At 50.1% G+C, this 20,316-nt stretch overlaps 11 protein-coding genes across 11 annotated transcripts; 7 read left to right on the forward strand and 4 right to left on the reverse strand.

Moving 5' to 3' along the window:
• Positions 1 to 910: 910 nt before the first annotated feature.
• On the reverse strand, positions 911 to 2,077 carry M438DRAFT_373283 (tryptophan synthase beta subunit-like PLP-dependent enzyme; the record flags this gene model as incomplete). The annotated part of the gene is made up of 1 exon (XM_029908408.1): positions 911 to 2,077. The coding sequence occupies one exon, from the start codon at positions 2,075 to 2,077 to the stop codon at positions 911 to 913; it is 1,167 nt and encodes a 388-aa protein (XP_029761906.1).
• Positions 2,078 to 2,502: 425 nt separating this feature from the next.
• On the forward strand, positions 2,503 to 3,994 carry M438DRAFT_270916 (CNDP dipeptidase; the record flags this gene model as incomplete). The annotated part of the gene is made up of 2 exons (XM_029900438.1): positions 2,503 to 2,634; positions 2,690 to 3,994. The coding sequence occupies 2 exons, from the start codon at positions 2,503 to 2,505 to the stop codon at positions 3,992 to 3,994; spliced, it is 1,437 nt and encodes a 478-aa protein (XP_029761907.1).
• Positions 3,995 to 5,267: 1,273 nt separating this feature from the next.
• On the forward strand, positions 5,268 to 6,697 carry M438DRAFT_344178 (ketol-acid reductoisomerase). Its single transcript, XM_029905153.1, has 3 exons — positions 5,268 to 5,489; positions 5,548 to 5,858; positions 5,915 to 6,697. Exons 1-3 carry the CDS (start codon positions 5,279 to 5,281, stop codon positions 6,605 to 6,607), a joined length of 1,215 nt encoding a protein of 404 aa, XP_029761908.1. The 5' UTR covers positions 5,268 to 5,278; the 3' UTR covers positions 6,608 to 6,697.
• A 795-nt stretch (positions 6,698 to 7,492) lies between these two features.
• M438DRAFT_373286 (Aldo/keto reductase) lies at positions 7,493 to 8,607 on the forward strand (the record flags this gene model as incomplete). Its single annotated transcript, XM_029908409.1, has 3 exons — positions 7,493 to 7,522; positions 7,698 to 8,133; positions 8,210 to 8,607. 3 exons carry the CDS (start codon positions 7,493 to 7,495, stop codon positions 8,605 to 8,607), a joined length of 864 nt encoding a protein of 287 aa, XP_029761909.1.
• Positions 8,608 to 8,714: 107 nt separating this feature from the next.
• M438DRAFT_333680 (DUF1688-domain-containing protein) lies at positions 8,715 to 10,175 on the reverse strand (the record flags this gene model as incomplete). The annotated part of the gene is made up of 3 exons (XM_029903639.1): positions 8,715 to 9,523; positions 9,574 to 9,898; positions 10,020 to 10,175. 3 exons carry the CDS (start codon positions 10,173 to 10,175, stop codon positions 8,715 to 8,717), a joined length of 1,290 nt encoding a protein of 429 aa, XP_029761910.1.
• A 510-nt stretch (positions 10,176 to 10,685) lies between these two features.
• Positions 10,686 to 11,619, reverse strand: M438DRAFT_344180 (uncharacterized protein). Its single transcript, XM_029905154.1, has one exon. It carries the CDS (start codon positions 11,522 to 11,524, stop codon positions 11,072 to 11,074), a length of 453 nt encoding a protein of 150 aa, XP_029761911.1. The 5' UTR covers positions 11,525 to 11,619; the 3' UTR covers positions 10,686 to 11,071.
• An 849-nt stretch (positions 11,620 to 12,468) lies between these two features.
• M438DRAFT_344182 (uncharacterized protein) lies at positions 12,469 to 12,997 on the reverse strand. Its single transcript, XM_029905155.1, has one exon. It carries the CDS (start codon positions 12,874 to 12,876, stop codon positions 12,694 to 12,696), a length of 183 nt encoding a protein of 60 aa, XP_029761912.1. The 5' UTR covers positions 12,877 to 12,997; the 3' UTR covers positions 12,469 to 12,693.
• A 1,950-nt stretch (positions 12,998 to 14,947) lies between these two features.
• On the forward strand, positions 14,948 to 15,991 carry M438DRAFT_363928 (uncharacterized protein). Its single transcript, XM_029907687.1, has 2 exons — positions 14,948 to 15,232; positions 15,286 to 15,991. The coding sequence occupies exons 1-2, from the start codon at positions 14,994 to 14,996 to the stop codon at positions 15,878 to 15,880; spliced, it is 834 nt and encodes a 277-aa protein (XP_029761913.1). The 5' UTR covers positions 14,948 to 14,993; the 3' UTR covers positions 15,881 to 15,991.
• A 299-nt stretch (positions 15,992 to 16,290) lies between these two features.
• On the forward strand, positions 16,291 to 17,464 carry M438DRAFT_333684 (uncharacterized protein; the record flags this gene model as incomplete). Its single annotated transcript, XM_029903640.1, has 3 exons — positions 16,291 to 16,745; positions 16,792 to 17,398; positions 17,450 to 17,464. 3 exons carry the CDS (start codon positions 16,291 to 16,293, stop codon positions 17,462 to 17,464), a joined length of 1,077 nt encoding a protein of 358 aa, XP_029761914.1.
• Positions 17,465 to 17,906: 442 nt separating this feature from the next.
• Positions 17,907 to 19,155, forward strand: M438DRAFT_353896 (uncharacterized protein; the record flags this gene model as incomplete). Its single annotated transcript, XM_029906918.1, has 3 exons — positions 17,907 to 18,352; positions 18,402 to 18,986; positions 19,038 to 19,155. 3 exons carry the CDS (start codon positions 17,907 to 17,909, stop codon positions 19,153 to 19,155), a joined length of 1,149 nt encoding a protein of 382 aa, XP_029761915.1.
• Positions 19,156 to 19,377: 222 nt separating this feature from the next.
• On the forward strand, positions 19,378 to 20,272 carry M438DRAFT_183933 (uncharacterized protein). Its single transcript, XM_029899205.1, has one exon. It carries the CDS (start codon positions 19,599 to 19,601, stop codon positions 20,091 to 20,093), a length of 495 nt encoding a protein of 164 aa, XP_029761916.1. The 5' UTR covers positions 19,378 to 19,598; the 3' UTR covers positions 20,094 to 20,272.
• The last annotated feature ends 44 nt before the right edge of the window (positions 20,273 to 20,316 follow it).

Consider the following 20,316-nt stretch of genomic DNA (forward strand, 5'->3'; position numbering starts at 1 on the left):
GAACGATGGTGAACTCTAGTTTGACCTTCGTGTCATGTTTTGTTACAAAGTTTCGTGGTATCTTTGCTTGCTTGGTCCAGGTTTAATACCCGTTAAACCGCAGAAGCATCACTGAGCAACCCCTGCCTTGAAATCTCTTGCTCAAGAAAGATTTCCAGACAGCTTAAAAGCTGTTACGCATGCGACTTCCATACACCCCCCTTAGAGCATACTAGACCTCGTTCGATGCAACCATTGCAAGCGCCCAATTCTTCGGCACTAGACGATACCGCAGATGACCAGTCGTCGTCGAGAAGCAGGTCACCGACAACAACTGCTATAACTAACCTACCAACTCATCGGTGTCATATATGTGTTTGGCTAACGGGAGTGCTGCAGAGTATGCCATCGTTTGCAGTGGAGAGTATGCTTTGAGTCGATATCCCGAGAAGTAAACACCACCACACTACAAGGTCTACCGTGAGATGGTTTAGTGGTGAATGCGCACCGATGGGATATGGAGTAGTCGACCACAAAGGTTTTTTTGTAGACCTGGTTTTAGACGTTGCCTGTATGTCATGTAGGTGTGGATCTCACCAACTCGAGACCTTGTAGAATAAATCTTGTTCTACTCGCCCGGTATGAGCAAAATATCGAGTTTAGTGTTGGCGACAGCGCGGAGTGGTGCTGCGTTTGAATGAAAGAAGATCGTTTGCTTGGAGACGCTAAGGGTTGGCTGCTGGTAGACACTTCTTAGGAGGTTCTACCTGACAACGCCCTGCATATGAACCGCTAGAGAGGAAGACTCCCGGAAAACCGAGGCACTCAATACAATAACAATAACGATTGAACGAGAACGCATCTTGGTATTGAGTTGGGTGAGGTTGGTTGTCGGATGGGGACCATTGCATTGGTTTGTAGCCGACGTGATCTATCCTGCAACATTTTCAGCCACCTTCTTGCCATCCATACCCAGCTTGGATTCTTGTCTCTCGGCTTGCTGCTCAGAAGCAGGTTGGAAGAGTTTAGCAATGGCTTCGACAGTGGTGTTTCCACCGGACAGAACGACGCCAATGTTCCAGCCTTGTTCGCCGCCTTCCTTCTCAACCATACTTCTAAAGTCCTCATCGTAAAGAATGACAGCAAGCGGGACAGCAGCACTAGGCTCGACAAAGACCTTCGCTCGCTCCAGTAACAAGCGCATAGCAGCCTTGATTTGTTCCTCGGAGACGCTGTACATGCCCTTCACCTTTTCAGGGTCGCTGATGATGGTCCATGGAATCTTTCCAAGTGGTGTTCGTAGTCCATCGGCGATTGTCAATGTTTTCACCTTTTCGACGCGTTCACCAGACTCGACGCCTCTTTTTGCGTCGTCTGCACCTTCAAAACTTGGCTCAGAACCGAACACACGAATGCCGGTTCCGTGTAGAGCTGTGGCGACACCACTTAGCATGCCGCCTCCTCCACACGGAGCGACAACAGCATCCAATCCTCGGGCATCAAAGTCCTTGGCTTGCTCTTCCAGCTCGAGAGCGAGTGTGCCCTGACCGAGCATGATGTTCGGATGATCGTAGGGTGGTACGAGTATAGCACCGGTATCTCTTATTACATCGGCGACGACAGCCTCTCTTTCATCAGACGTGGAACCAGAGAAGATGACGTTGGCTCCGTAGCCCTTGGTAGCGGCGATCTTGGAAGGGGTACTGATGGTAGGCATGACGATGTGAGCAGGAATGCCATGAGTACGGGCGGCCAGAGCGAGAGCTTGAGCATGGTTGCCCGAGCTGTGTGTCACGACGCCTTTGCTCAGCTCTTCCTTGCTCAGACGACTCAATGCGTGGAAGGCACCTCTAGCCTTGAAGGCGCCAATCTTTTGGTAGTTCTCGCATTTAAAGAAGAGGCTGATATGAGGTTTGGCGGGTGTACGGCCTTCAAATGGTGTTCCTTTGAGAGAGTCGGCAGATTGAGGGGTGGATGCGAGATGAGAGATGGTGTCACATGTGATGGTGGGAGTGCGGTGGATGTGCTGCTTGATGGCTTCATGCGCCGCCTGAACAGACGAGCGCGTCAGAGGTGGGCAGGAAGAGACGTCGCCCATGATCAATGATTGATTGGAGGTGCTGCTTACTGAATATGAAGTGTTCCTTCTCACAGTTATTACTCACGTAGTTAGGCGGAGGAGTCTTTGGCCGAGACGGGGGGAAGGGCGTGCGGCGGACAAATGTCATCCGAAAGAGGAAGGTGGGGAGGTCCCTGGAGTGAGTGAAACAAGCTCGGGTGGCTCTTTCCCTCGTATCGCGCCTTAATGCGCCCTGTCCTTTAACAGTTTCCATTACGGTATTGACCAGAGAATTTGCTCCCTCTCTGTTTTGCATGTCCTCGCCCTTCCGCTCCGTCTACCAGCTGTTCTCCCGCAGACAGTTTACCATCCCCAAGTGCCCTACACCAGCATTCCCACCTCGGTCCCGCCGCCAAACAACCGCCGCTTGGCCTTATATTTATAGACAGCATCCTTCACCCAACATGGCTCCTCAGCTTGACGCATACTTCAACAAGGTCGACGAGCTCTCGGATCACTTCATCGAGAGACTCAGAAAGGCCGTCGCCATCCCCTCCGTCTCGTCCGAGGATGACAGAAGACCTGAGGTCGTCCGCGTATGTCCACGTGCCATACCCCTCAGTGTTATGCCGAATGCTGACCACTTTGTAGATGGGCAAGTTTCTCGAGTCCGAACTGAAGGCTCTCGGTGCCCATGTCGAAGCCCGCCCTCTTGGCCCTCAGCCCCACAAGGAGTATCTCGAACTCCCTCCCGTCATCATCGCCCGCTACGGTGAGGACCCCAAGAAGAAGACCATCCTCGTCTACGGTCACTACGATGTTCAGCCCGCCGCTAAGGAGGATGGCTGGGCCACCGAGCCCTTCGAGCTCACCATCGATGACAAGGGCCGCATGTTCGGTCGTGGTTCCACCGACGACAAGGGTCCCGTTCTTGGTTGGCTTAACGCCATCGAGGCCCATCAGAAGGCCAACATCGATTTCCCCGTCAACCTTCTCATGTGCTTCGAGGGTATGGAAGAGTATGGAAGTGAGGGTTTGGACGACTTCATCAACGCCGAGGCAAAGAAGTTCTTCAAGGATACCGATGCCGTCTGCATCAGCGACAACTACTGGCTCGGCACCGAGAAGCCTTGTCTTACCTACGGTCTGAGAGGTTGCAGTTACTACAGCATCGAGATCAGCGGTCCCGGCCAGGACCTTCACAGCGGTGTCTTTGGTGGTACCGCCCAGGAGCCTATGACCGACCTCGTCCGCGTTATGGGAAGCTTGGTCGACACCAACGGCAAGATTCAGATCGATGGCATCAAGGAGCTGGTTGCCCCTGTCACTGAGGAAGAGAAGAAGCTGTACGAGGGTATTGCCTTCACTATGGACAACCTTCACGAATCGCTTGGCAGCAAGACCACTATCTTCGAGGACAAGGAGAGCACCTTGATGGCCCGCTGGAGATTCCCCTCTCTGTCGCTTCACGGTATCGAGGGCGCCTTCTCCGCCCCCGGCGCAAAGACTGTCATCCCCGCCAAGGTCATCGGAAAGTTCAGCATCCGTACCGTCCCCAACATGGAGATCCCCGAGGTCAACAGGCTTGTCGAGGCTCACGTCAACAAGGTCTTCAAGACCCTGAACTCCAAGAACACCTGCAAGGTCGTCGAGCAGCACTCTGGTAAGTGGTGGGTTGCTTCGCCCAAGCACTGGAACTTCACCGCTGCCGCAAAGGCCGTCGAGTCGGTCTTCAAGGTCCAGCCCGACCTTACCCGCGAGGGTGGTTCCATTCCTGTCACTCTTACCTTCGAGGAAGCTACTGGCAAGAACGTCCTTCTCCTGCCCATGGGTTCCAGCACAGACGCCGCTCACAGCATCAACGAGAAGCTCGACAAGCGCAACTACATCGAGGGTATCAAGCTCTTGGGTTCGTATCTTAGTTTTGTTGCCGAGGAGCCTATGACCGAGTCATAGAAAGACCTTAGAAGAGTTCGAGTTTGTGATGTTTAAAGATACCAAAGCATGAATTTTACGTTCTCCAATACCCAAAACGTTGCGAACCTCACCTTTCACGTCGCAAAAGCTCACACCAGAGCCGAGCTCCCAGCCTCAGACCGTGTCCTTCTGCACTGCCATCAAAAGGCATGATGAGTTTGCGGATTGAGTACATGTCCGAAGAGAGCAGGTGAGGATGTCGCTCTCAGTGAACATGCACCTGATGCACAATATCATCTTGTCTTCCCTTGACATTCTTAGAGCCTCTGAAAAGAGGGAGAGTCTGATCTTGTTGCGATCCCTCCCGGGTTTCTTAACCTTGTGCATCACTTTCGAGCACTCACGACATTGTGTCGAAGCTGAGGACCTGACCAGCTATATCCTGTATATGACGTCCTTGCTCTTGCTTTGCTGCTTCAGTGTGCGAATTTCTGGGCTTTCGAACGATAGAGGGCTAATTGTGTGTCATTGTCGTCTGTCCTTGTTGCAAATGCGATCGGGCTTTAAATTTTTTGGTTCCGGGGAGAGATCGTCATGGTCAACAACCAAGATTCTTGCTCGAGGACATTTCTGCCAAAGGTGAAGGATGCAGGAGAGATGCTGAAATCAGGCTAGGAGATCTCTCCTGCTGAGTCACACTATTCGTACAGTCGTCTTCTTTGCGACAACGGAGTGTTCAATGGTATGAGGCTCTGTGATTTTACAAAAGAGAGCTCCACCGGACGATGTCGGCCTAGACCAGGGCGATGACGCTCGGCGAGCGAATGGCCCTTGCACTTCGGGGGAATCGGGGGTCTCCTAGCAAAATAATCGTCACTCGGTGGATCCTTTGTGCCCTCTAGCAAGATGTTATTCACTGCCGTGAGTCACGAGAAATGCGCAGTTGGTTGCTGGGTTGGCCAGGGACCGTTTTGACGATACGCTTCTCGCTTAGCTTTGTGGGATTTTTGAAAGGGTCGCAAAGCTCATGGATGGTGGACGAGGTTCGAGGCACGCTTTCACATGAAACATCAGTGCTATCGCGGTCAGCAAGGACGGTTAAAGGAGGCTATAGCTCTTCTAATTGGTAATGGATATTGCACAATTTGCTGGAGAAGAGTCACTAAGACAGAGGGACTCTGGGGGAGAGCCGATGTCGCAGTGTCGCAGTACTCGAGCGAGTCTGTGCGTGCGAAGCGGCCGAACGAGACGTAGTCACAGCTGCCTCTAAAAAATCAAAGACTCCCTCACTCTTTCTGTCTTGTTCATCCTCACACAATCATCATGTCTTCCCGTACTGCCAGCAGAACTTTCCGCGCCGCATTGAAGCAGGCCCAGCGCCCTGCCGTCCAGCAGCAGCGCACTTACCTCAGCGCTGCCCTGAACGCTGCCCGCACCACCGGTGTCAAGCAGCTCCCCAGAGCTTCCGTTGCTGCCCAGCAGGTTCGCGGTGTCAAGACCGTTGACTTTGCCGGCCACAAGGAGGAGGTCTTCGGTAAGCTTGAGCGCCAATTGATCGAGACGCGAGAGCAGCAAGCTGACATCAGAAACAGAGCGCGCCGACTGGCCCCGTGAGAAGCTCCTTGAGTACTTCAAGAACGACACCCTTGCCCTCATCGGTTACGGTTCGCAAGGTCACGGCCAGGGTCTCAACCTCCGTGACAACGGCCTGAACGTCATTGTCGGTGTCCGAAAGAACGGTGCCTCATGGAAGGAGGCCGAGGAGGATGGCTGGGTTGCCGGCAAGAACCTCTTCGACATTGACGAGGCCATTGGCAAGGGTACCATCATCATGAACCTCCTCTCCGATGCCGCCCAGTCCGAGACCTGGCCCTCAATCAAGCCCCAGCTCACCAAGGGCAAGGTATGCAATCTTGGCTGTCCCCAACTTTTTCCGCATATCTCTAACAACATGTCCAGACCCTCTACTTCTCCCACGGTTTCTCCCCCGTCTTCAAGGACCAGACCAAGGTTGAGGTCCCCACTGACATCGATGTCATCCTCGTTGCCCCCAAGGGTTCCGGCCGTACCGTCCGCACTCTCTTCAAGGAGGGCCGTGGTATCAACTCTTCCGTTGCCATCTTCCAGGACGTCACCGGCAAGGCCGAGGAGAAGGCTGTCGCTCTCGGTGTCGCCGTCGGTTCCGGTTACATGTACAAGACCACCTTCGAGAAGGAGGTCTACTCTGACCTTTACGGTGAGCGTGGTTGCTTGATGGGCGGTATCCACGGTATGTTCCTCGCTCAGTACGAGGTTCTCCGTGAGCGCGGTCACTCTCCCTCTGAGGCCTTCAACGAGACCGTCGAGGAGGCTACCCAGTCTCTCTACCCCCTGATCGGCGCCCACGGTATGGACTACATGTACGCCGCTTGCTCCACCACCGCCCGCCGCGGTGCCATCGACTGGAGCGCCCGCTTCAAGGACGCCCTGAAGCCCGTCTTCGACGACCTCTACACCTCCGTCGAGACTGGTGAGGAGACCCGCCGTACCCTCGAGTACGCCTCGCAGAAGGACTACCGCGCCAAGTTCGAGGCCGAGATGGAGGAGATCCGCAACCTCGAGATCTGGCGCGCCGGCAAGGCCGTCCGCAGCCTCCGCCCCGAGAACATCTAAACTCCCCCCAAAAAGGCGTTCTCTTCTGCTTTATACGATATGACTTGAGGGTGTTTTTTCTTTTACCTCTTCTACTTTTTTTATGATGTATTCTGAGCTGCGATTCATACCAAAAATGGCAATGACAGGACAAAAGGTTCTTCTTTTTTGATACAACAAATACTTTGGCTCTCTCTATCTATGGGAAATGTGTGTGTATTTAGATGTGGTCGGCGCTCTTGGAATACAGGCACTTATTTCTGCTATGATTTGCTCTTGTTTGCCGTATCGTCCCCATGTCTGGTTGTCTTGAACGCTTCTTCGGGTCATGAGCGTGCTGTGTTGTACCTGCGAATCCATTCTCTGTATTCATCGATCTCGAGAAAATTATTCTGCTCGTGATATTGATATTCATGAATGCATGACATCCTTTGTGAATGACTCGGCTCCAATCTAAACTCCATGGGGTAATCACGGCCCGCTCCATTTGAGCTGCGTGCTGTGTACTGTACTCCCCTAACCCAACCCTCTTCTTACAATGCACAACCACCATGGCAACTTCAGAGGTGAATGAGTTGGCTCTGTGAACAGTGACCACTCGGTCATCATACTCGTATTGGCAAGATGTCTCACCGCATGTCTGGCCTTCCTTGCACTTGAATATGTCAATCGGACATGCAATTGCTCCGCTGCCCGTTCCAGATGCATACAATATTGCTTGAAAGCGAGCCGTGATCAGCCGTGTGAGCATCAAAGATCGTCCGACCAAGAGTTACGCGGGTCAAACAATCAAAGTCCGAAGTTTTGGTGTCAGAGTACAAGTAGTCTACATCTCGAAGCATACTCAAACTCTATTTTCTATATAGTCCTTCATCCGTTCAGTTTCACTTACCAGACTGAAACAATATGGGTATCATGAGGAAAGCGGCCAAAACAGTTGGTGGAAAGGCCATTGGACCAGTCGGCTATGGATTGATGAGTACAATTGCCCTTGATCTCACACTCCACGGCGTGAATTTATGATATCCAGGTCTTTCGATGCCCTGGGCACCAATCGCCTATCCGGCCGCCTTTCATCTCGGATATCATAGACTTATTCCCAACTGTATAGGGCACTTTCTACGGCACATCCACAAACAACTCCCTCCATCTCCTAAACCACTACTTCACCACCCACCCCTCCGATGCCGATAAAGTAGTCTTGAGTATCAAAGGCTCATACAACCACACCCTCGGGCCCCAAGGAAGTCCTTCCGCCCTACGCGCTGCCGTTGACGCCGCCATCGCCATCCTCCCCCCTCACATCAAGAAAATCGATATTTTCGAAATGGCCAGGGTGGATCCGGATACGGATGTCGAAATCTCCATCGCCGCTCTGGCGGAATTGGTCGAGGAAGGTAAGATTGGAGGAATTGGTCTGAGCGAGGTTTCTGCGCAGACGATCAGGAGAGCGAGTGCGGTGTATGGGATTTCTGCTGTGGAGGTGGAAATGAGTTTGTTCACTCGAGAGGTATTGGAGAATGAGGTGAGGGAGGTTTGTGAAGAGTGTAAGATCTTTTACCCAGCTTTTGATACTTCTCTCTGCTTTATTGTTGTTTCGCTTGCTGATGGGGATTTGGATAGTGGATATTCCACTTGTAGCTTACTCGCCTCTTAGCCGCGGTTGGCTGACGTCTACCTATCGCACTTATACCGATATCCCGGCTGGAGATTACCGTCACCGTCTCCCTCGTTTCTCCGAGCAGGTTTTCGACACCAATGTTCGTCTTGTGAATGCGGTGGAGAAGATTGCGAAGCGCAAGGGCGTTACCACTGCTGAAGTCGCCATTGCGTGGGTTGTGGCGAGCGGTGGTATACCTATTCCCGGCAGCAAGGATGTGGAAAGAGTGGTCAGAAACAGTAGGGCCGGGGACTTGGTGTTAAATGAGGAAGAGATGGAGGAATTGGAGGTATTGGGGGAGGATTTCGAGATCAAGGGTGAGAGATATGGAGGTGAGCATGAGAAATTGTTGAATGCTTGAGTTTGCCTGGAACAACAAGCGTCTGAATGATCTTGATCTTCTGTTCTCAAGAACCCCTGTTGCAATCCTATAGCTTGCGGTCAAACTCCACATTAACCAAGTCTGACCTAAAACAAAGTGCCATCTCCATCGATCAATATGGGACTAGACTTTGTCTCGGGTCTATGCTGAGCAGCCAACTCTCTTCCTGATTTCCAACTTCCAGCTTCCAGCATCTGCGCCATACTGAGCTCGACATCGTTCTCATTCATCTGTTTCTTGATGATGCCATAGATCTCATCCAGCAGTGCGACGGTCAGAGCTCTCCATTCTATAATCTCATCACCGCTGTCTTTGAACATGGGCAACTTTTGGCCAGAAGCGCTTTGTCCGCGCTCCAAAGCTTCTGGCTTGAGCGTCAGGACACCAAGATCGATGAAGAGGCCTCCATTGCGGTATTCAGGGAGACCAGTTCCGAGATCTGCGTTTCGCCAGGAGTAGCCCATGACGCGGACGAAGGGGACCATAAGTGAGTAAGCCAACCACTGAGTAAGTTTGTGAAATGGTTGGATAGTTTGCTTGACATCCTGGCCGTCATTCTTTCTTTGCAGGACAGCAAGAGGCCAGGCGTCACCGATGGGTGTGCCATCGATTTGCGTGCGGTCTTTGGGCCAGATGGGGATGAGGAGTTTTTGCAATGTCATCCAGAAGACGCGGTAGTCGAGTTCTTTGCTGTTTGCATCTGCAGAATTGATGACATAGTCGACGAGGTTTCCAGGACGGCCTTCGGGGCCGAAGATATCAGGATGTTGGAGGAGAGAGTCGCCGAGACGCGACAGGAGTTGTGCTCGAGGTCCGACACCAATCATAGGGTTATCGGAAGTGATTTGAAAACCTTTGGTCAATACTTCTTCATTGATTCCTTGAAGTCCCTTTGCTGCTCAACAATCAGTTTTCCATACACAATTTCAATACAGCAGCACTTACCATTTACAATATGCTTCTCACCCCCAGCACTTGCAAAAGCACCTTCTGTAAACATATACAAACTCGCCACAGCAATACCTTCACTTCTGGTATAAACATCTCCAGATCCAGGTTCCTCAAATTTCCACTTGTCACCCGCACCGGCATCCAGTAATACGGATACCATGAAAAGATCAATCAGACGGCGAGCCTGTTCTTTTCTGTCGCAGCCATCGTGTTTCCACTGTTTGTTCAGATCATCGATGCGAGGGACACCGCCGACATTAAAGTGTTGCCAGCGACCGTGAGGAGGTATGGCATCGAAGTTGTCGGGACCGAAGTCACGCTTTGGTGAGATGTTAGAATAGAACAGAGTGGTAGACTTTGTGTCAAAGACTGCAATTGACCGAGTTTTGGAGCTCAGGTTGGAAGGAACAACGGTCGAGTTCAAAGATGGGGCAACTCACATTGATCACAGAAGTCACGTACGCCGCAGCTTCAGGCAGCTTGGAGGCATGGTAAGTGAAATGAGAAAGCTCGTCTTTCTTAGCAGCCTCGAAAACGATCCGCGATCTTTCACGGACAGCTTCCAGAGAAAGCAGATATTCAATATCAGGTGTCATGATCGAGTGGTAGTTTCGTTATGTCGTGGTCAAGGATTGAAGATGGTAGGTTTTGGCAATAGGCAGCAAGGGCGAAGGAGTCATCTCCCTATACTCCACCTTGTAACGTGACACAGTGTCATTAGTGCAGATACGCAGGGTGCTTTTCTGAATCTGTAATGCTAGAATAGATAGCTGTGGCCGATAAGAGCGAGGGGTTGGGAAACGTGAGAGGGGTAGGTCGGCCTCCTCCGCACTTGCCTGATCGGGTGTGATGCTTGGCGAAACCGACCTAATTCCAAGCTGTCAATCACGGCCTCAAACACTGAAGTCTTGTCAGCATCACCATCACTGCGCCTTTTACCGCATGTCGAGATACAAGATTTGAACAGTGGATGAAACATCCTCTCTGCACTCCATGCATTCATACATGATTGTCTCGCGCTTTGATGTCGAGACACGGGTTTCATCTGATGGCTAGTCAAGCGACCATCGTTGTGACCTTGTAACGGCAAAAGTAAAGATTCACATGGTAGGCCAGAAATGTTTATGGGTGGTACTTGTGCACATGCCAGCTTCTCAGCATATATTCCTGCATTCTCACAGCTACAGCTCCAAGACTTTGCTGGATCTGTTCCCTAATTCTACGACAAATTGTACCTCCACTGTCGATACTGGAACACTATCTTTTCGCCTCCATCCACCTTGCCATATTGTGGTCCACCCGCTCATCACGGACCATATCCTGTAGCAGTAGCTCCAGGCACAGACGCCAACGGATACCCAGCAGTACCATCCTGCACTCTGAACCTCTCCCACTGCATTCCCTTCTTTGCACCTCTAGCTCCAGATGCCAAGGGGTAATCAGAATCATCCACCTGCTTTTGAAGAGCAACTTCCCTTGGCATCTCTCTTTCCTATTGGCCGGAGCGCTTATGAAAGGCTGAAGCCTTAGGGAGATGGCTTGTTCCTGTGGTTGTTCTTGTGGTGTGGTGATCAACGGGGACGACAGGGAAAGCCAGACCGCCGTCGTCTTCGTGGTGAATGGGGACGTAGGGAATGGCTGAGCCGATATCTTCCTCCTTTTCCTTCTCATCTGCGTGGTGGACCGGTACAACGGGAATACCACGACCGATGGAAGTGGAGGTGGGCGCGACATCTACTGCGACAGAAGTGGTTCTTCTTTCCTCTGAGTCTGTGCCGATGATGGTCATGACGGGGATATGGCGTCCAGGCCTTGTCATTATGCTCTTCATCATCTTCATTGTCGTGGGAGATGGGGCGGAATTCGTTTGCGAGCTGATCGGGGTGGCTGCCACCATAGCGGCGCCGCTGAGCAAGACCAGCGCGATAGTTGATGAGATCTTCATTGTGTTGGAATTTTTGCTGGATTTTGAAGTTCAGCAAAGATGGTTGGAAGTAATGTATGAGTTTTTCGGAGTTGCAATGGGCTTTTCAACTGGCCAAAATTCTCAAATTTGCTCATTTGCTTGCGAATGACTATATCTCTGGAGCTGAAATTGCTCACTCTTTGACTGAGAAGCAAGAGTCATATTATTGTTTGATGCCATCAGAAAATACAGGAAAATATGTTGAGAAGCAAACTGAACTTGGTATGGCTGAAGACTACTTCGGTATACGAAGTCTCCCGAATTAACTTGAATGGAGTAACGTACGTCGGATACATCATGCAGACATCTTGATCGAGGTGAGTTTTTGCAAGGGCGGTGTGACTTCCTCGTATGTTTTGTTTAACTTCAGCCACTCTTTCCACTCTTCCTCGTTCTCAAAGGTAAGATAGTCGGGGTCGGTCTTCTCTGGCTTCTCAGGCTTTCCAGTCTTCTCAGGCTTCTCAGGGTTCTTAGACTTTTCGGTCTTCTCGGGTTTCTCAGGCTTCTCAGGATCCTTAGGCTTCTCGGTCTTCTCAGGCTTTTCAGTCTCCTCAAGCCTTTCAGTCTTCTCGGGCTTCTCAGGATTTCTAGGCTTCTCGGGTTCTTCGGTCTTCTCAGGCTTCTTATCATCTTCGTCGGTGGTTTTCTCGGGCTTCTTGTCTTCTTCTTTGGTGGGTTTCTCGGGTTCTTCGGTCTTCTCAGGCTTCTTCTTTTCTTCGTCGGTGGTTCTCTCGGGCTTCTCAGGCTTTTTGTCGTCTTCTTCCGTGGGTTTCTCGGGTTCTTCGGTCTTCTCAGGCTTTTTATCGTCTTCTTCGGTAGTTTTCTCAGGCTTCTCAACCTTCTCGGGCTTCTTGTATTTCTCGATAGTTTTCTTAGGCTTCGCCTCTTCCTCCAATCTCTCCACTTCCTTCCACTTTTCTATCGCATCTTCGGTCTCCTTCTTTTTCTCCGCTTCCTTCTGTAGTTCTTCCTCCGTCTTTTCGTGTCCATGACACCGACGACGGCATTGCAGCGCTGCTTTGATGATTCGCCCGTTCCAAGGGCTTGATTTTCTTGATACACTTTTATCAGACAATGGCTTTGTGGTACGATGGCGATGTGGGAGAGGGTGCAACGAGAACCAAACTGGGAGGGACGAGAGAGCGGACTTACAGGGCAGCATCTACACAAGCCTCCATGCACTCGTGTTCAGTCTCAGGAGAGGGAGCCATCGAGTCTCTGGCCAGAATGGTGGTGAGATCTGTTTGGACATCATACTTGTTGGTGGATGCGGGAGCTACGATTGCTAGAGCAGTAACGCCGATACTGAACCAGATGATAGTGAGCTTCATGAGGAGAAGTGGATGGATGGTTTGACGATTCAAACAACTTGTCTTTCATACAAGGAAGTCGTGGATTCGACAGTCGCTGGTGCAGATTTCTGTCTTGTATCTGCGGAAAGTACTCTGAGCTAGTCTTGGGGTCATCTTGACTTTGTTTCACCATCAGAGTCTCGACTATAGGCGTGAGCTAAGGTCAAGGTTCCTCCTACCTGTGGGGTGTGATCAGATCATAATATTTAGACGTCAAATGTGACCCCACTCTGTGTTTGCTTTGACGCGAACCTTTTCTAGAAGCTTTCGGTGGCATGATAGAGCTGCAATCGTGCCTTCCACAATAGTTGTTAGAAGATCAGCCAGGAACGGTGACAAGCCCAAGCAATGGAGGCATAATAAAAACATTGTCTAAAGCAGATTGGAAAGTGACACGCGATATTACTGGCTTGGAAAGAGTTGAAGCATCTACTTACAGCATGAGCAAGGCTCCGCCCAGAGGCCGCAGATTTAAGAACACAATAATGAGCGTTGCACCACGTGGAATACAGTGAGCTTGTTTCGACGCTCAGGTGTCGATCTCGACATACTGGTGGCCTTTCTCATCTCATTCGCTGTTTCCTCAAAAGTCTGCCGGGTCTGATTGCTCTTGATTTATCAAGGCGATCTATTGTATGCCAAGATATACCTGCATGATTACTGTAAAGCGCCCATCTTGCAAACCAGATCTTGCATCTCTGTCTAGGGTTACAAAGCTGTGAAAAAGATCTGTTTCCATTATTGTGTAGAGTAAATGCATCAATGGCATTGCGGACGCAGGTTGACCTGTTGACTTTGGAATCCGAGTTCTTCTAGAGGCGGATGCACGGCTTTGAAGAGCTCGACGTGTTTACATTGACCAGCAAATCAGTCAAAGTAAGTGTCAGACGACCTCTCTGCTGGTTCAACTTTCCGTGACGTTGGCTCACTTACGCTTTGAATGAACGACTCCTCTGTTGACCTACATACCTCTGAGGCTTCCCTACTCGGTCTTGATAGTTCGTCGATTTTCAAACGCTCAAGTATGTTGAGACAGAGTCGGTCGCATCGCTCGAACTGATTATTTTACACACTGAGATAGAGTGTGTGCAGAAGTCGCTAAAGGACATGGGACCTAACAATGGCGTTGGTTTTCAGTTAGGAGACAAAAGCTTCTCATGTGCCGGGCAGAATTTGGCTAAGACAGGATCTCAATGAGTGCGCAGTGCGAAAGGAGTTCACAGCTCTGCATCATGGCATGTCAAATCGCATCGGACAGTGGCGACATCTGAAAGGAGGTCGTTTGGTCGTTGCTTTCCTGGCGTCGCGGGTCGTCTTAAGGTGTCGCAACTCTCGAGTCGTGGTTTGGAGCACCGAACGACCTGTATAGCGCAACGCCAGCAAAACGCACAGGGAAGTCGCAATCATGATGTGCTCACTGCCTATAGGCTTTCATCTCGGTAACTTCATACCTGTCTACGCAAATGCCACGTTTTGTACGTATCTTAGAGCTTCTGCGCCTTAAGCCATGATTGCTTCTTACCCGAAGATTAACCGCGGCATTTTCTTCTTAGGCAATCTTAGCGCTAGGATCATATTAGCCGGAGCGGAGTAGTTATCTATTATTTAATTAAAAAGGCTAAATAGCTTAGTAGAGATAAGTATCTAAAGCTATGATTAATAACTAAGTAATACTTAGAGTCTCTAGGGTCTAGCAATAAGCCTAGTAAAGAATTCTTAGTGAAAAGTACTAAAAACTTCTAACTCTCTAAGTAAAAGTCCTATTAAGACCTACTAAGTTTCTAGTAGATAGTATCTAAGTATATAGCTTAAATTAGTTCTAACATATAGATAATATAGACTAGTAGTAGAGATACTATGCATTTTAAGTAGAAAAGCCTTAAGATAATAAAATAATGATTTAGAGTTATCTATTAACTTAGTCTTAAGATACCTAGTAATAAGTACTACTTAGAGATAAAGGCTAATTAAGATATTACCCCGCCTCTAGAGGCTATAAAAGACCTTAGAACCCTCTTACCTTTTAGTTTTAATTATCTACTAAGCCTAAGATACATTTACTACTACCTTAGTCATCCGATACTTTTACATACAACATGCACTCTACCCGCTCAAACTTTGCGACCGTCGCCGCCAACAACGACTGCTCTGTCGCGTCTACGACTTCTGCTTTCAATGTCGCTCCGCCTGCCCATGACACTATTGTCGTGAACGGCAATGCTGCTGCCAATGTCGCAACCTCTCCTTCTCCCGTCGGCGTCGCTCCGCCTGCCTATGGCACCGTCGTCGCGACCCCCATGACGCGTGAAGAGTTCATGAAGACATTTGTCTCCTCGTAAGTTTTATCCTTGACTCTCAATACAGTACAAACGACTAACACTTCTCCAGTATCGATTCTGAGATTGGAGGCATGGACAAAGATGCACAGATCAAGTCGCTTAGAACCACTGTCATCGGTGAACATGGTCGTATCTTCGACCTGGTCAAGAAGGCCAACCATCTTCTTGGAGCCCGAATCCAGGACATCCGTCGCAGAGACATGAATATCCGAGCCCTGCAACAGCAAAATCACAACCTCAACGCCCAGATGATTGCACTGAAGAGACACTACGCTATGAACCCTCACGCCTCCAAGATCAATCAGTGGATGCAATCCGGACAGGTCGAGCGTATTGTCCTCCGTCCTCAAGGTACCATCAGCCGTGTGCCTGCAACCATCACTCGCTCCAACACCCGTGTGTCCACTCGCGCTGCCAGACGTGTAGCACCCATGGTTCAAAGACTGGGCTCGCAGACCGTGAACGGCAGACGTGTCGCTCAGAGAGTCAACCTCGAGCAAGAGGTTGCTCATGAGCAGGTGAACCAGGCGAGAAGAGCTGCGCAACTATCGCAGCAACTCAGAATTGAGACGGCGAGACGTGAGCAGCCGTTAGCGCGCCATGATGTGTTGGAGCGTCAATTGGCTACTGGTCGCCGTGCTTGAGAGAACATGTCCTCAGTCCTGCGAATCCTGGAAGCAAATGGGGTCGACGATGATGATAATGACGAACTTCTTTTTGTCTTTCTCGGTTAGGTAGTCACAAGTATCCAGTCTATTTACTTATCTTCTCGCGCTTTGGTAATGAGTGTTGTTGTGACGTATTTCGAGTGTAGGCAAGCGCGATGATGGTCGAACAGATCCCGCTCGTGACTTTCTTGCTAATATTTACTCTTCACAGGTTGGAAAGAGCGACTCATGACCAGCGAAGTCTTATAATACGTTCTCAATCTATCGTCCAGCATGAGTGACTAATCAGTCGACCCGGATTTTGAACAAGTATGAGCACGCATAAAAGGATCACCTCATCCTGGATACGATCCTTCCTCCATTCGCACTTGGCTCGATCAAAAATCATGTCGAAAGAAATCACATGTGTTCAGGCTACACCTGCGAAGAGCCAACTTCCAATGGTTTCGCGATGCTACAGAAGTGTATGCAAGGCTCTTTTGGAGAGGGTAAAGGAGCAAAAGCTCGGTGCCAAAAACCCGTACCTAATTGTTGCTGTTGAAAAAGCAGTTTACCAGATTGAGTATTGCGCAACCATTCTTTCTGACTTCGAGGAGTATACTGGTATGGAGCACATGAGCAACAATATCGTCGCCGTCTTGGTCAACGCAAGGAACAATACCCTGGAGGTCATGAAACAGTTCGAGTCCCTCATTCAACCCTTCAAGGATGAATGGATCACGATTCCGCGTCATACGGCAGACCAGATTGATGCCATCTGCATGGAGCTGCACGCGCATTCTGTAGATGTGTATCTTGTCAAAAAGGTTGCGAGACTTGCGAGGATTGCAAGCAAACCGAGGTTTGTTTCGATCTATGTCCTAAGTGCTAATCTGACACTTGACCAGTAAAAAACTTATGTGTGACGATCAAAGTGGTATTCGAAACCACCTGTCGAAGAGACAAACTTGGTTCACCGAACTCAAGCAAGCATCTCAAGCCAAGGAAACAGAAGCTAAAGAGACAACGCAAGGACTGGACACAGTCTCTACCGAAGACTGCTCATCCAATACATCTTCAACAGGAGTTATGACACCGTCCGAGGGTTGGAGCGACATTGATAGCGAGGCGACTCTACTTCACGTTGGAAAGGACTTCCCTGTGACATGTAACAACTTGGCTCATTGCGAAGGTCTGGTTTTGGGTTACTTGGAGTCGCTTGACGTCGTTCAAGCCGCGAACAAGGACAAAGGCTCTTCGAAGCTGGTCGAATCTCCCGGACGCATCCTTCTCAGCAACGCATGCAAGGTCCTGGCTAGCGAGATGACTGGTTCTATCGATACATCCACAGTTTTGGGTGAGCCCCAGGTAGAGCCAAAGAAGTCCGAAAAGGTCGGAAATACGTTGGACGAAGTCATCGAGACCATGGATCCAGAGATCACGGACAGAGACATAGCTACACTCGTCTTCCACTGGACAACACTTGATAAGTTCAATGGCTTCACCCGAGTTCAGGTAAGGGTATGATCTCGAAGCATGAGCAGCTCATATGCTAACGTTCACAAGTTAGGAGAAGTCTGAAACACTCTGCACTAAGCCCGAAGCACTTTCATCGAGATCGAGAAAGCTTGGAAGCCTTCCATTACGATATATAGGATACCTCTTGGAAAGGCTCCAATTGAAGGACATGTTTGTGTGGCAGCTGTTAAAAACTTGTCATGACACTTTGTCGTTTTACTTCTGTTCTTGAGATGCTGTGAAGAACTTCGAAGTGACGTGTTCTTGGAAGCAGGCAGCCGCGATGATGGCCGAAAATAATCGGGTGACGTTCTTGTTGTTATTCACTCTGCACAGCCTGGAGAATAACTCTTCACTGGTTGGTGGCGCTTCGCAATCACTTTGAAATTTCCGTATAACTCGAGTGGACGGCCTTTCCGCTGAAGCCGTATCTAATCCGCCTGTCTATAAATTCTTTTTTCAATCCTCCACAACAAACTTATACTACCACACAATCATCAACATCATGTCGGATACCATCATCAGCGCTCGCGCTGTACCTGACTTAGATGAGCTCGAGCTGGCTTTGATTGACTACAAGAACACTGTCGACAATCTTCTCAAGAGGACGGAGCATAGCCTGTTTGCCGGCGACAACGCATACCTGGCCGCAGATATCGGTCGCGTGATTCACTCCCTGGAAGTCACCAAGCAACATCTCATCAAGCTCAAGGGATATACAAACAACAAGAAGTTGAGCGCAAACGTCACAGCAACCCTCAAGCGCGCAGAAACGTCGTCTCTCGAAGCTATGAGAAACCTGGAAGTCATCATCGCTCCAATCAAGGATGAATGGACCGAGATATCCCAAGATATCTCCCGCCAGATGTTGGTCGTCTTCTTGACACTTCGCAAACACTCTCTCGACTTGTGGATGATTAGAGAGATCTCAAAGCTTCGTAATCACTCGAGGTAACATTTGAAAACCTGCTGGTGAAGTAATTTGCTGACTCTTGAGTAGTGCCTCCATCAAGTCCTTCCGCAGCGCACTTACCAAGATACGTTCCGCCACTGCAACCATCAACGAGATTACAGATGCCCGCAGACAGGATGCTGAAGACGACATGGAGCACTCGGACTCACAGGTGCTGATCCTCGACTCATCGAGCAACTCATCCACGGGTACTCTGACACCGTCCGAAGGCTGGAGTGAGATTGGCAGACCGGCACCGCTATCTGATGATCAACCAGCTGGCGCAACTTTGCCGAAAGGAGTCGATCTCGGATACTGCGAAGGCTTGGTTGTCGGATACCTGGAATCACTCGGCATCGCACAAACAGACCGCCAGACCAGAGTGCCCTCGCAACTGCCTGACTCCCCTGGACGTCTTCTTCTACGCAATGCATGTAAAGCACTTGCAGTTGAGACCACCTGCCCCGTAGAGGTTCCCGAGACGAAGCTGGAGTCAGACAAGAACAAGGAGAAGGATGACAAGACTTCGGACACCATCATCGACGCCATGAGCCCCGAGGTATCATGTCGCGATATTACCACACTCATATTCCACTGGACTACATTGAACAGAGTCAACGGCTTCAACCGAATGTAAGTAAACACATTGCATGTCGCTGTAACTTCGATTCTGATTCTCAGCAGTGCCAAGGAGGGAGAGAGTGGAGATGAAGAACTCGAATTAGTGATCTTCTCAGTGCTGGTTGTCGCTGCCATGTTCTACGGCTGCTGGAAGTTGGCCACTTGGCTCTTCTTCGATTAAAGGAGACTGGTTCCGAGGTGTTACAGTCGAGTGAAGACTGAGGTGTTGACCTGGTTCGGATAGGGTCTTTTGTGGTCAGCAAGCAACGTTTCAACATCAACGTCCCTGGTGTGAACGTATATCAGACCTGGGCGGATGGCTTTCGTCAACGGATGACTACACGAAATACAAATTGCTTTTTTCTCTCCTTATCCTTTCCGCCGTCACCAGGCGAACGTCACTGATGTGAACGAGTTGTTTTGGTCAGTAAATGACTCGAACAGAAGAAAGCGTTATCCGGGAAATCCATCGACGTACACCGTGACATAGAGGGATGGCTAGAGGCTCGACAGAGTTTACAAGCAAGACTGGCCGTCTGGCAGAGTCGACTGGGTTCTTCGGAGACGACACTTTCAACCTGCGATGTGGAAGATTGGTCCTCAACTCAATCTTGTACCGGCATCATGACTCCAGCAGAGAGCTGGAGCGATTCTGGCAGCGTCACCAGCGACGCCACTGAGACTTGTCACAGGCATCCTGCTATCACTACAAAGCATAATGCAGAACTCTGCAAGAATCTCGCACTCCGCTTCGCGCAGTCGATGGACGAAATACTGGATCGTCCGAAGGCTGCTGATCCGGCAGTCATTGCTATTTATTCTGGCTTCGTCCAAGATAAGTGTGAGCAGCTTGCCCTTGACCTCGAGCAGTCTTCACGAACATCTGCGCCTGCTGTTCCCAAGTCATCCCAGTTTTGGCATTCGAGCATGCGTAAAGATAGTGATACTGTTGGCACAAAACAGACGAGCAACGAGAACAAGGATGAAGCACTGGAGGCTATTATCAGCGGTTTTGGTCCAGACACCGTCAAGGAGGATATCGCAAAGCTGGTGTTCCTCTGGGTCGACGTCCAGGAATTTGCTGGCTTCAAGAGAGATGACGTGATGAAGGTGTGGTAGTGCGGAGCCGAGTCGTGAGTCGAACGAGCAGATAACGGGTATCATGAGTTGTTGAGGCTCAGATAGATTCCTCGGTCAGGCGATCAAGGTTCCAGCTCGATGGGTAGCTCGAAATCAATAGTCGTCTATGACTGTCATGATTCGCAAGTCTGTTTCCTCGAATCGCAAACGAGGTCGAAAACGAGCCGCGTGAGTACGTTTGAGTCTTTCCCACGATAGAAAC

Source organism: Aureobasidium pullulans (genome assembly GCF_000721785.1).
Source record: "Aureobasidium pullulans EXF-150 unplaced genomic scaffold scaffold_6, whole genome shotgun sequence".
NCBI lineage: Eukaryota > Fungi > Ascomycota > Dothideomycetes > Dothideales > Saccotheciaceae > Aureobasidium > Aureobasidium pullulans.